At 28.6% G+C, this 15,643-nt stretch overlaps 1 protein-coding gene across 2 annotated transcripts; it reads right to left on the bottom strand.

The window, feature by feature from the left end:
• Nucleotides 1–3: 3 nt before the first annotated feature.
• On the bottom strand, nt 4–3,658 carry LOC148228989 (uncharacterized). 2 transcript variants are annotated; one of them, XM_088199815.1, is made up of 13 exons: nt 3,315–3,658; nt 3,169–3,251; nt 2,518–2,651; nt 2,335–2,458; nt 2,142–2,268; nt 1,684–1,751; nt 1,517–1,622; nt 1,337–1,452; nt 1,068–1,259; nt 896–1,011; nt 676–805; nt 238–608; nt 4–165 (listed from the first exon to the last, which is right to left on the bottom strand). In XM_088199815.1, exons 2-13 carry the CDS (start codon nt 3,185–3,187, stop codon nt 4–6), a joined length of 1,665 nt encoding a protein of 554 aa, XP_088055941.1. In that variant the 5' UTR covers nt 3,188–3,251; nt 3,315–3,658. The 2 variants fall into 2 exon arrangements, with proteins under 2 accessions (XP_088055941.1, XP_088055940.1); XM_088199814.1 differs by having other exon boundaries at nt 4–608.
• Between the last annotated feature and the right edge of the window lie 11,985 nt (nt 3,659–15,643).

Raw genomic sequence — 15,643 nt, 5'->3', positions numbered from 1 at the left:
TTTTTATTCATTCTTGATAGTTTCAACGTGTCCAATGTTGATGACGCCTCTGCCTGAGTTTGTCAATGTTTCAATTTCAGGCTTTAGTATAGTTTTGTTTGTCAATTCGACAATAACAGTCGTAGCTTCGATTGCTTCTTTGTCTTGTTCAAAAGTGTCGTTTCGCTGCAAGGATTTCAGGATTATCGAATCACCACTTTTGTCTGTTTCACTCTTAGCGATAGGCATAAGACTTACATCACTCAAATTCTCACCACCGTTGTCTTCTTCTTGTTTAGAAACGTTATTTGCTGTCTCACTTTTAATATCGCTCAAATTCTTAGCACTTTCGTTTTCTTGTCCAGAAGAGCTGCTTCGTTCTATAGGTCTAGGACTAAATTTTCTAGAAACCTCACCAATGTCGTAATCTTCATCTTCTTCTAAAGTGTCGCTTTTTTGTAACGTTTTGTTGATTTGTAAATTTCTATCAGACGTCTCGTTTATAAGTGAAGATTTGGGATTGATTTCGCTCGTTTTCTCATTGCTGTCGTAATCTTCATAACTTTCTAAATCGCTGGGCGAGATTTCGGTCATTACATCACTTCTAGCTCGCTTGTTTAGACCTTCACCTAAAACATATTTATTACAAAAACATTAAAAAGGTTTTAAATATGGGATAATGATTTGTAAATTTACCTATTATACAAAGTGAACGTTGAAGTGTTTCACATGGTAATGGATATAATAATACTTGATGATTATCTTTCCTATCGAAATTCAAACACATGTTTTCTGCAGTAGAATCGTCATCATACCAAGTTATATCCTAAAAAATTATTACATTTAATCAATACATTAATATAATGACTATTTTAGTACAGTGAAATGTTTGTAGTGTTTTTACAAAATAATTAACCTTATTCGATAAATCCGTTTTGTTTATGTATTGCTGAGTAACCGGGTCGTACCACCTTTGATTACCATCTTCCGATGAACTGTTCATTACACCCGACACCCATAAGTGATCTAATGCTGTAAATGAATTAAAAATTTAGATACGTTCCATTTCATATAGCCAAAAATCTTACATTCATCGGCAAAGTTTATCGAATAAGAAAGCGTTTTTTTAATATCTTCTTCGCTGTTAACAGTAGATAAGTGTCCTTTGAGCTCTTGACACTTTTCGTTGGCTATTTGCCATGTCATTTTATTTTGGAAAATATTGAGCATACCACTACGTCCTTGAATTGCAGTTTCCGTTTCGTTATTGTCATTTTTATCTAAAAAAATGTTCGACAGTTATTAAATTGCTTATTAATAGTAATACTCTTATTAATAATCTACAAGACAAACTCACTAATCATACAAATAAAACTGCGTTTTCTTTCACAGCTAGTTTCGATAAAATTAGATAATTTAGCTCCGTGTTTATCGAGTACTAAACATCCTTTACGATCATTCCTAATATATGATCTATAAATATAATTTAGTTTAGTATACATAAATCAATATTCATTAATAAATTTATTATATTCACTTCAATAAAGAAGGCATGATATAGTTTGGATTTATTGCCACTCCCGATTTGACCCAGCGCCATTTATCTTTCTCATTTTTAGCAGCAACCCATGCATTTTCGATAGCTAAAAATTACAATATACACTCTAACCTGTAACAAAATTACTATATTATTTGAACACTTACAGGGTCTTGAACGTATCATTCTCATCGCAAGCTTCTCCATACATTTTTCATCGTTAATGGCAGCCAAACTGAAATATTATAAATATTTTATAACAGCTTAAACACAATTAAGTGTATGTACATGGACGTCATTTCAGCTTTTTCCACTTCATTAATATTCATAGTATTTCATTAAATGACTTTTCTGAAATAACGAATATAAAAAACGCAAGAATAATTTAGTTTCAACCAAATATTTATTATTTTGTTCATGAGTTTTGAAATTTATCTGTAAACTGATACTGTACAAAGGCTTGAAAAAAGAACCGAGGCGTAGCCTCAGCCCCACTAAAAGATTATTTAGTATTTTTTCGTAGCAAACGTTCTTAAAAATAATGAATTCTATATATTTTGCATGTCATTTTTGTGGCAAAATTATTGTCCATGTAACAATGATTAGTAAGGAACATATATCATACCTCATATCGTGTAAAGCACAATAACCAGCAGCATCTTCCCATTTGAGTCTTCTGTCGAATATTTTATATTGACTTTCGTCGCAGTCTACAGTGTCCAATCTATTCATGTTTTCATCAACAAGCAAGTCTTGAATCAAAATATAAACATTTATAAATATTCACTTGTGTATACAACTCATTAATATACACATACTTCGTTCACAAACAAATGACCGTTTAAAAGAGCACAACAAATCCATTAAAACTGGTTTGTTATGATTTCCTCGATATAGTGCAATACAATTGAAATTATTATGTGTACTATCTGCTTTCAGCCACTAAAAATGTAAATAGTATATTTTATATAACTTGTGAATTATAAATTGTTACTACTTACAACTGGATATTGTATGGATCCATCAGGCTCATTAGGATTCCACACGTTTTTTAATGTTTTGGGAATATCTTGCCCCGTTTGCCATCTGAATGTATTGTTTACTTTTTCCGCTCCAAGCCATAGGTTATCTACAGCTGTAAATTACTTTTAGTAGAACGTTTTACTTTCTCAATGTTTTGGATAAGTCAGAGTATGAGAAAGTGTAATAAAAATTACTGTGGCACTAAAATATATGAGTTGAATTGTCAATGGTGGAATGAAAGAAAAATAACTTTGAATAATAACAATTCAACTCTTATATTTTAGTGCCACAGTAATTTTTATTACACTTTCTCATACTCTGTTTTATAAAACAGAAAATACATGTCTGTCTGTCACAATAACTTCTATCAAACGGTGACTTAACATTTGCACATGTCATTCTAGCTGCCATTTCTATGTCAACTGTGCTATTATACAATAGCTAAGACGACTTATAGCTAAGTATTAAAATAAATTTGTAACAACAGGATGAATAAAATTAATTATAATGAATCAATAATTAGTTTGAATCTCTCCCCGGCAAAGCTAGTAATTTAATAAAATAAATCTGAAATGTCGAAAGAAGAAGAACACTTAATTGAGAAGAATGCGATTGAAATAATAACTCACACAATTCTGAATTCGCCATAGCTTCCGCAATAAAAACCGCTTGATCTACGTCGTCCAAAACAGCCAATGTTCCATTATGTAATCTTAAAATAAACATGTATCTTCAACGTCTATACTTACACAATTAAAAAAACAATAACACTTACTTGCAAACATAACTTGCTTCAATCCAAGTAACTTTTTTCGAATACAAAGTATATTCTTTGTCTTTAAAAGTGTACAGTTCAAAAATGTCTCCTGTTGCTAACGGAACTAAAAATATAATAAATATATATGTATTTGTTTTACTTAACGTATATAATCGTCTCGTTTTAACTATATTGACCTAAAACTAATTCTAAAATTAACTAATATTTGACAAAAACTTTTTTTAAATAGATCTTTAATTATTTCAGAATAAGCCAATCTGATCTGTCATTTTGTTTAATAAGAATTATGGCTTTTTACATTTATTTTATTTATGTGAGTTTAAACGGTTTTTCAAAGCATGATGACTGCTATAGCTTAAATAATATCGACACAGCGACCTCATTTTAACTTTTTCCAGGGGGGGGGGGTAAATTGACAATAGTAGTTCTTTTTAATTTTGATTTCATTAAATGACATGCATTTTTAGTTCTTTTTAATTTTGATTTCATTAAAATTCATAGTATTTCATTAAATGACATGCATTTTTCTGTTCAAATTCAGGAGATGGCAAATGCCTCTACCTGCCCCTCCCTCAAATGACGTCTCTGCTTAAAATCCACGTCAAAAGCAATAAGATCGTACCATCGCAGTTTAAACGCTCGGTTATTTAGCATTCATATTAAAACTTTTTATCATCTAGATAAGTTTAGAGTTAAATAAAGCATATCTAAACCGAATTTTGACCAATAGGATAGCGCATAAAACAATTATCCTTTCTTAGAAGTCAAAAATCTACGTCAAAAGCAATAAAATCGTGCCGTCGTCATCGTAGTGGGATTGCTACCAGCGTATATTGTATGACTTTGAAATTTATTTATTTAAATAAAATTAAGACCATCGTGGCCTAACAGATTACCCCAATGTGTCACGATGGTCGAAAACAATACATTTATTTTAACACACAAAAATAATACATATAACGAAACGATAAAAAAAATATAAAATATTAGAATAATAAAAGTATGACTTCTAAAAAAATACATCTAAACCGAATTTTGCCCATTAGAAGAGTGCAAAAAGTAATTAACTCTTCTCAGAAGTCAAAAATCCACGTCAAAAGCAATAAAATCGTGCCTTTGCCGTCGTAATAGAAATGCTCGCTTATCTAGCTTTTATTCTATGACTTTTATATAATAATATTACGACTTCCAAGAACTAATAATTTAATAAGAAACATATAAACCGAATTTTGACCAATAGAAGAGCGCAAAAACAATTATCGCTTCTCAGTTTTATTGATTTTGACGTGAATTTTTGACTACTGAGAAGCGATAATTGTTTTTGCATCCTCCTATTGATCAAAACTCGGTTTGAAAACACTAACCAATACTCTCATATAAGAAGTCCGTAGTAATATCAGTAAGGATAGCTATCATATTTTTAAAGCATAGTATAATATCGAAGTGCAGACAAACTATAGAGCAATATGCGAGATGCGACGTCTACCTGTACTTCTACTTCCGCTTATTTTAGCTGGATTAGTTTGTATTTTGGACTTGGTAGAGTGAAATTTTCAAAACTATAATTAGTCTTAAAACTTCGGGTTAGGTTTGGGGCTTAACAGCAAATGGGCGTTTCGCAACTGTCAAATAGAGTTTCATAGAAATTTAAAAGAAGCACATAATTTCACTAGCGCCTATCAAATAAATTATACTTTCGCTAGTAATTTAAATCAAAATTTAATAATATAAACTGAAATTAAGTAGATTTAAAAAAAAGTTTTTTTATAACAGTTTTTGCTATTTATGTGAATAGATCTTGTAAATATCTCGGCTAAGTTCTTTAGCCAGTCTGATCAAACCGTCAGAAAATAATAAAATTGAAAAAATCGTAATTTTAAAAAAATATTTAAAAAATGTATGAAGGTAAAAATCGTTTCACAATAAAAATTGAAATGAAATATTTTTTTTTAAATATTTGTTTTTTACAAATTTGTTTTTTTTTAATTTATGTTATATAAAGAAATTTGAAAATTTTTGCTATAAAACTATTATTGCTATAGTTTTAATTATTTTTTAAAAAAAGATATTGATCTGTCATCTTGTTTTGAAATGGTGATTAATACGTTGAAAAAAATAGAAATGTAAAATAATTAAAAAGTAATAAAAATTAAAATAAAGTTAATTTAAAAATGTGTTAATTTTAAAAAAAATTGGCATTAATTTAAAATATAACAAAGTTTGATAAATTTATGTTTAATAATAATATTGACAATAAACTTATTTTAAAAAATAATATTGTAAATAAATCTCGGCTAAATTCGTTAACCAGTCTGATTCGCCATCTTGATTTAATATGGGTATTAAAATTTTGAAAAATCTTAGCTTCTAATCTTAGAGAAAAGAGCATAGAGAGAAAATGTTTCTTAATAGACTATAAATTTAAATTTAAATTAATGTAGGATATAATGAAATTTGAGAACACGATAACTACCGTAATGTTATACATACAACATGAAACGATATGAAACTTCTTAATATTCAAAATAATTTTATTAGCTTATCTAATCCGTCATCTAGATTTAAAATGGCGGCTAACAAAAATTCGTAACTTCGTAACGTAAGATAAAACATGTATTTAAATAAAAAAATATTTTTTTTTACACATTTTCTTCACTTATGTGGAATAAAAATAAAGTTTAGGACACAATAACTGCCATATTTTTAATCGACATAAAATTGATTCTAAAAACAATTTTTTTACATATATCAGCTAAGTTTATAAACCTGTCTTATCTGCCATATTGTTTAAAAATGACGATTATAAAAAAATCATTGAGAAATAAGTCATAAATGTTTATTAGTTATTGTAATGGTGTATTCTGTCTATCATGAACAATAGTTTTTTATTTCTAAAAAAATTCTGAATATTTTTTGTATGGATTATATAATTTATACAGCACCAATAAAATCTAATCAATCCATAAAACAAGACCTTAATCGAAAAAAATGTGTAATTCTACACCTATTATAAGAAAATTGTTTATCTTTGTGACACTTTTTCTGTTTTTATAAATAAATATAAAACACTATTTTTCAGGAATTAAATATTCAGGATAACATTATTAAATTGAATTGTGTAATCAAATAAATTTTATTTTCATTGAGAACTAAAATATCGTAGAAAACTATTTGTATGCACTCTCAGTTTAATTTTTAATGAGTAATGTACATTTTTTTTTAAATATAAATATATTTTTAATGCACCATATATATTTTAATATACATGTATTTAAAACAGTGAAAAAGAAAACTTATTCTTTAAATATTGCTTGAACTAATATTCAGATCCAATCACAATTATTTGCTATACAGAATATTTACTTTATTTGTATAGAAAAATGTTTCTAAAAATGGATTAAAAATATATAAAGCATAGATATTTTTACCTAAATATTGAGTGTTGGATTTATCCAGTACCAAAAACAGCACCACGGCCAATAAGGCTACGTTCACGAGTCCCATCTTAAGAATCATACTCTTTCGAAGGACTAGCGAAGAGTAATGCGAACATTCGCACATGTCCCATATTTAACAATTTGCCAGGTGTGTTGTTACAATCGATTAAATGCAATGGTCGTAACCGATAAGTGAACAAAGCTTTGATTGAAAACTCTATTGTTCAATAGAAAGTGTTTTCAAAACATAATATTTTATTGATATAAGTTTCTCGCTGAGAAGTGCAGTGTGTATTTTTTTCATAACATCAGGTGAAACGGAACGAATTCTCGGACAAAACTTAAATTCCACATGTGACGATGGTGGCGCCTAAATATCGAAGAGGCGCCACAATTCCACACTTTGCGATTCCGGAGATTCTTCACACTGAGACATTCGACGATTTTGGTAATAAAATTCGGTTGAAAAAAATTCTCCCACCCCACGTGTTTGTAATGAGCGCTAACCGAGTGGAACTAACTAAGCGCCTTCGGTGTAAAAAAAACAAACTGGAGATATTTATTGGGAAGTTAATTATTTTGGGGGGTAGTGTGGAAGATTTGCAATCGATTCGAACGGGACAGTGACTTTGCTTCCTGCTTGTTGTGGGAAAAGTTTGTTAGTGTACATTAAGCTAGAAATGCGTCAAATCAACATTAGTTTAACTGTGCCATTTATAATGAGCGATTATGCCATATGTTTAGAAGCTTTGAACACAATAAAAAATAATATACATATAGTGTTAAAGTATCTGTATATTATATAAAGATAATATTTACAGACAATGGAATGGCTTTCAATATCAATTACCAATACTATCTAACTTACAATTAAAAAAAAACAATTTAATATATCGATCCCTCAGTCTTAATGAGTCACGTTTGATGAATGATCAATTCTTAAAATATTTGAGTTCAAATATTATATAATTTCTATAGCATGTTGAATATTGGAATTAGTAGTTATTATCTTTATAATAGTTGAATAAATTTTCCTAGATTTTTATAATTTCACTGATAAATATCGTCATAACTAATTAGTAGCAAAAAATTCAAGACCATATTTTTTGTATTTTAATAGTAATACATTCTCAAAACAACCAGAGTGTGTAAAAACGCATTTAATTCAACTGTTTCATAATTTAAAAAAAAATTAAAATATATTAGTCTCGTTTTGTAGATATTTACATATAATTTTTGAGCAACGTCTATAGTTGTGTACTTTTATATATAATATATGATATGTACATCAAGTTATTTTATCTTTGTAGTAAAAAAATACAAAATTATTGAACAAGGTATAAGTATTGATTTTAATAATTATGTAGCTGTAAAATGGAGTAGTGATCCAATTTTAAAGCAATCACGTGATTGTAATATATCAGCGCTCATATTATATTATTTTGTTTGGCGCTGACTTTAAACGCTTTGACAAAACTAAGTGTTTTCTTTGACGCGGATCGAAAACCATCTGAAAAATGCCACTGAAAAAATCGAATATAATAAGTTTACTTTAAGACTAAAAGTGTTAGTAATAATTTGTATTTATTCTATTTATTCATAGTGATTGTTAAAAATATTGAAAATGAAATTTAGTATAATTTTTAACAAAGTTACATGTTATTATATTTATACTAGATTTTATAAAGTTAAAGATGTGTTTCAGAATTTAAATTTTATTTATGCATTTTAAGGGTTGTCAATGACTGGGGTGAGAAACGATGTCAGAAGGAAATGGGCGTGGCAGAGTAAAGCCCAACTTGTGTCTAATTACAGGATTTTAGCTCAAAGGCAACGGAACATAAAATTCTCGAGACAAATGTTCCACATCTGCTAATAATATTAGCTAATGTTATTGAAATATATGTATTTTCAAATGACCATTATTTTTACAACACAAGAAAAAGTGACATTTATCTGTGGATCTTTATTGTTCGTTCTCAATCTTTATTATTTTTATGAGTAATAATTTATTTTATGTATGATATAATTCGAAATTAAAAATTACTAGCAAACTAAAACGTTTTTGATTAAATAATGATATTGCTTTTAAAATTTCCTCTTTAAGAATAATATGTAGTGAAAATATATTTTGAGATAATATAGTGAACAATAATCGACATGTAAAAATTGGAATAGAAAAAAACGTAAAAAACTTACAGTAGTATAAAAAATTATCTCAACATATATTTTAAATGAATTAACTCAATTGAACATGCTAAGTTTAATCATTTTCAATACACGAAATTTCTAAATAATTAAGTTTGTTATATGTTCATGAGTCTGCTGAATGAACTTACATTCGAAGAAATAGTAACTAGTAATTATATGACGAGATTTTTAAATTCTGATTTTGCTGATAATTAGGCTTTTCCAATTCCAGAAATTCTTACTTGAATATATCCTATAAGTCTTTTGACATATTTTAATAATATAAATACACTGACTTTATTCAAATAAAGCAATTAATAATAATGTGAAAAATTTAAAATAGAAATTGCTACCAGAATGACATATGCAAATGTCACGTCGCTACTGTTCAACGTTTGGGAGGTGTTCTTACAACGGACAGACGCGTGTATTTTTATGTTATAAATTATGCCGCTTTTGTGGTAAGTTGACCATCATCCAACTTCTGTACGTTAAAAATATGTGAGAATAACTTATTGGTATTTGCTATAATTGATGATAAAATTCAATACTGTGTAAACTACTAAAAATATGAAAATACTAAATAATACTTGACCACGAAAAGGGCTGCATTTCTTGAACTAAGTATCTTTTAAGTATGATAACATTCTTGTTGTCAATACTTATTATTTTTTTGTTATGTTTTAATTAAAATCCGACCATTATATTACAAGGTAATTAAAAAATAATTTGCACATCCAAAACTGATTAACATCATCTGACATATTTTTTTCCAGCCCTCGCAACTATCGCTTATATCATATTTGTGTTGCCAAGCTCGTTAAAAAACTGGATGGCTCGTTTAACAGGAGCATTCTCGAGCGTTGGCGTACAGGCCGCTACGGCCAGAATAAGGGACGCAATCGCAATACTCCAGGACACTAAATCTCACAGTATTAACAGATTATCGACACCGCCCTTTAGCAACTTTAAAAAGTACTTCATTGCTACGCTAAGAACGCAATTAATAGTATCTCAAAAAATATTTTTTGAGAATTTCTCGAGAAAAGTTTTAAATCCAGAAGGTGCCAGATGCTTGAAAATATGCGTGCTTTCTTGAAAGATTTTAATAAAGGTGGGAAGTAGTATATTTAAATGCCCAAATATTGTTTACGATTTTCTCAACTATTGTGATCAGCCCTATTTTTTCTTTGGTAATCTAAGAACTAAAATAATAATCAGTTAAGAACAAACCGCTCTGCTTGGGAATCGGCAGATTGCAAAAATGTAAGGAGACTTTCCACAGAGTTTTTTTTTCACCGAAAATTTTCTAACAATAAATATAACAAAAATGGCTGATTCATCTTTATAATGTATTTTTGGGGGGCAATAAATGCATTACTAATAAGGTAATAAATTTATTAATATCGAAGCAATAAATTCTTTAATTCACAAGTAGTATAATAAACGAAAATATCGTTTGAAATAAAGTTTGAGAAGCGAGGATCGCTTAGCATGCAGACATGAAGACATAGACATTTTTCATCGCCTAATGGCCAACGGGACGCAATTAGACGACACTATTTTTTTGTCATTATTTGTCACGGGTCGAAATGTAAGGGAATGAGACGGAATCGAGCGATTTAGCAATTCACCAAGCTAATTAGATATAATGAGACGATCGCGCTGCCATTTTATTTATCTCCGACGCTTACATTCCTTTGATCGAAAATAAAACTCTTCGAGAGCTTTGATCGTAAGTGCTCCGACGACAAAGATACAAACTCCAACGACTATGGTACTGTGTTCTTTGACTCCAAATTGCCATCCAAAGAGAATGGCAAAATTGGCAGGGTCTTCCTCTCTAACTACAGTGACTACAAGTTTTTCCATGCTTCCGCTTTCCCTCTGCGATATTTACGATATAACACTGTAAACATTTATAAATCGCTTCTTAGCTTTATAAAGCGAAGATCGAACAGCTGTCAGTTTCTGCGCAGTAAGGTAGCATAGACATAATGTTTCTGTCATGCTTTTCTAATACTCTAATATTTAGTACTGACATTATGGAAATACTTGAATTTCGGTATTAGTAATTTTCTGTTATCTATGTATCTTTTGCTGACAAACTGTTGTACAATCTTCTCAAACAAATATGGCATTCTCGATTTATTTAGCCTACCTAGAATACCTTTTTATTGTATATATATTTTAAGAAGGGAGAATACTTCAATATTTAATTTCGACACTATTCACTAAAATTGTTTGTTTAGTTTGTACAGCTCAACAAACATATAAGAAGAAAACAGGTGCGCGAAATCAGCTGAATTACAGGATTAGGACTGTACCGCCTATTGATTAGAAAGATATGCTTCGTGTGATATTAAAATTTTATATAAGATTTGAATCAAGCACTACTAGAAATACCAATCCAAATATTCATTATTCGTAAAGTATTTGCTTATATTTGTAGTGGAATATTTATAAATAAATACTAAAATAACATAAAACAAAGTTGTGTTTAATTTCTTAAGTCTATGTAACGCTACATTATCTACAGCCTAATTGTGCTATTTTATGTTTTGCGAGATTTATCTTGTTATCTTTGTGTTATTTATAACAATAATGGCAATAACAACTAATAGCCGACAAACAAAATAACAAACAAAAAACACTTTGCAAATCCATACAGATTAGACCTGCATTACAAAAATTAATTTTTTTTTTTTAATTTTTTAAAAATGCCTAGTTTTTAAATATTTGATTTGCCAAAATATCAAAATTCCTTCTCTATCACGACCAGCGTATATAAAATATTTCTGTCAAGAACTACCACCAGATACTACCGACTTAGGACACACGAGAGTTCATGTGAGCTTTCGCATGAAGTAGCAGCCGCTTCCCCCTTTACGTCAACCCTGATCCAGTTACGAGATTCGAAAACCTGAGTTCAACCTGATCTTCGAAGACGACCAGATTCTACAGTGCTAAAGTAATTATTTAAATTATAAATAGCAAATATTAATTCAGTAATAATTAGTAATAAAAATAAACGCTTGGCCGATAGGTCAGAACAGCTTCTATAAATATATTAATCAATATATATTTTGTCTTATTACACAGCTAATATATTTTACATTACTATTGTGTTTCACAAATGGTTGCAATTTATAATTTCAAGGGAATTAATATACAGAACATCAAGAGGATCTGACAAGAATAAAAAATTTCAAGTAAAATTTTTCTCAGATAGTTTTATTAATTTTTAAGCTTTTTTAAAAGATTTATGTATGTATATATTATAAAAATGCTTTATATTATAGTATGTAGATTTAATAAAATAAGTTTATAGGTTTTTAATTGCTTTTTATCGAAAATCAAAATTTACTGTTTTTGTAACATTAATCATCAGCATTTTTTCCAATTTTGTATGCAATTACTTTAGATGTGATATCATAATATTGTTCTTTGGTACAATTAATAGTTCACGAGAGATTTGAAAAGTACAACCTTTATATAAGTTTTAGGCACAGCAATAGAAATACTTGAATTGAGCTTTTTGAGTGCTTTAATTTTTTCTCTATAGCATTGACATACGTTTTTTTTTCTTATCCTGAATATCTTTAAACACACAAATACTGAAATACTTTAATCAAAATTAAGCGAAAAATACATCATTTTGTATTCACGAGCCACACAAAGTGTAACAACAGATTTTTAATGGGAATCTGACAAGAATGAAAATTTTCAATCGCCCCCATTCGTAATTCTTTGAAGTTCCGCATGACGTATGCGGTCGAATAAATTTCCGATATTTACGCGGAGCAAAGTATTCGCATATATAAATCTCCTGCAATAAATTCGTCTTTGAAAAAGCTACAAAATAACAGCAAGGCAATTACGCGTTATTTATGATGATAAATAATTAGCACCGCGTCTCGTGTCGTTCCAAATTGGAGTCGAGAGAAATTTGGCCGACACGCCTTCGAATGCTGCGATTGGTCCGTCGAAGAGTACTCAAATATTGAAGACAAATAAAGCATCAGATCTAATCTTGCCATTTTGGTGCTTGGGTACGGTGCATCAAGGTTTAATGTGGTTTGAATGGTATATTTCGGTGAATTAGTAGACTAATTAATTATTTTTTCAGATACGCCCATTTAAAATAGACGGCGCAAACATTTGGTTTTGTAACTTAAATATTTTTATTGAATAATGTGTACATGAAAAGAAAAAACCACACATGACTTATAGCTTTTTAGTAGCATAGTATATCAAGCAATTGAAGTAATATAAATATATCGCGATAACCGAAATGTATACTTGTATGAATATGAAATAAACTACAGTTGTTTGAGATGTATGTATACTGATGTATTTCAAGTATGTGTTTCTTTAAAAATTTTATACATACAATAAATAAAAGGAGCGGAACATTTCCTTCAAAATCACCCACTTTCTAAGTAGTATAGTTGTAGACAGATTTTTAAAGTAATATAACAGATATGAGTGGTCAAAAAATTAAGTTATGTAGCTCCAATGAACTATTGCTGTATTATTCATTTTTTTAAACTGGCTCAATTTGTAAATTGTGTTGTACCAATAATAGATTGTGTCACAACCATATATTTTTAAGAACTGAACAACATGAAGTGCGATATGAAGACATCATATATAGTGTTTCATCCCGAAAAAAATTCTAAATGTTTTTATTGTCAAATATAAATTTATACGAATATTTTAAAATAATTCACAGCCGCTGCAACTTTTAAAACAATTAGTAGTTTTAAATCAGATAAATTCACAGCTGCGTCCAAAGCAGGTAGTTAAAAAAGAGACAAGTATTACAACTGATTACACCAAAAAATATATATTTGAGTTATGAAGCTCCAATAAGAAATCGTTGTTTCAATAATTTAAACATGTATTAAAATACACGGTATAAACAATTTACAGTATTAAGCACAATATGAAGACATTGAATAATATGTTTCTTCTAGATTTTTTTTTGATTTTTTAAGTTGTTAACAACAGCTGCAGTTTTTAAAACAAGTGATATGCTTAAATCCGCTAAATCCATAGCTGCATTCAGAGCAGGTAGCTAAGAAAGAGACAGAGATTTGTGAATGGTGTTGTAGCACTAATAAATTTAATCAAAAGACACGGCTTAAACAATTTCCAGTTTTAAGAACTGAAGCGCAATATGAACACATCATATACCTATAGCCAGAGCCGAATTTAAACTATGCCATGGACACGAAAAATATAATATTAATAATAATAATAGTAATGGCAATATTAAAAGTAACAAAATACTTAAGGACATAAGATTTTATTGCTAAATACAGTATATTGTTATTAAAAGATTGCATAAATATAAGATAACATTATATAGAACTAATGCAATAACCAATTTTAATGGGTTTTTTTACAATGAATATAAATTTTCGGGAAAATAATATTTTGTCATCAGAAGTGTCTTTACCACGTCAGCCACAATTACGTCCTTAGTTTTATTTACCATGAATTTCAATGCTGATTAATATGAGCATGTTATAATTTGTTAATAGTTCTAAAAGACAAAAAATAAATGATGTTATTTAAAAATCCAAATTGTTGCCATTATTCACCTCGGCGAGAGACCCCTGGATTAGAAGGCCCTAAACTTTTAGCCTATAGATAAATCTGACCCTGTTTTTAGCGCTTCTTTCCGATAATTTCACGAGAAAAATACAAAATTAGAGTTTCTCTAGAATTCTCATAAAATAGATTTTTGCTAAAAATATGGTTTAGAGCCGATGCTATTTTTAAAATAAGTAGAAGTTATAAATTTGCTAAATTCATTGCTTCGTTCAAAGCAGGTAGTTAAAAAAGGGGCAGAGATATTTGATTAGCACTATAAAAACATTGTTTGGCATAATAATTTTTATGACCCAAATTTAAGAATTACGATTAACAAACATTTGTCGGTCAAAAAAAATAAGAATGCAAGTATTACTATTTTACTGATAATGATTTTAGATAAATTCTACATAAATCATACGAAAATATGTTATTAGTTTTTCTTTAAATACAAGCAAAAATGACAGATAATTAGATAGACCTGCAGAAAATATTTTATTCAGAATTATAATAATATTTTTTATAAAAAATTCTAAATAAATTTATATTGTAACAGTTATATACTTGAATATTTTAATAAATGTTTTACCATTTTTTGCATTCGTTATTATTTTATTTATTAACTATAATATAATTGACATGCATAAATAATAATCTAAATTGTTGTAAGTGAATCAGTAAAACGATTTTTCATATACAAATATGTATACTGTAACAATATAAATATTTACTGTGTATTACATATTTTTTTATATAAATCAAAATTTCTCTAGGAATCTCAAAAAAATTCTCATTTCTGGAAAAATTGTTGACCAAAGTGACCAACGAGAAATGAGCATTTAATATTTTAAGTTTTAAATTAGTACAAAGTTTCAATTTATTTATTGCTACTAACGAAATGACTCATTTAGTTTGTGTTTTTGTTTGCTTTATTGTCAACAATATGTATCAGTATCAATGTGATAAATGACTTTTGAGATATTTTTGTATTTATTTAAAATTTATAGAAAAATCAATATCATTGAAAAAGTCCACAGTTATTACAAAGTGTTTTTTCTGTAACTGCTTTTTTATCTGCAATAAGCTAACATATCAATG

The sequence above is a fragment of the Plectrocnemia conspersa genome, unplaced genomic scaffold, assembly GCF_051122295.1.
Source record: "Plectrocnemia conspersa isolate PC_06_02 unplaced genomic scaffold, ASM5112229v1 ptg000012l, whole genome shotgun sequence".
Lineage (NCBI taxonomy): Eukaryota > Metazoa > Arthropoda > Insecta > Trichoptera > Polycentropodidae > Plectrocnemia > Plectrocnemia conspersa.
Note: the sequence above shows the minus strand (reverse complement) of the source record. Positions and strands in the feature narration are given on the sequence as shown.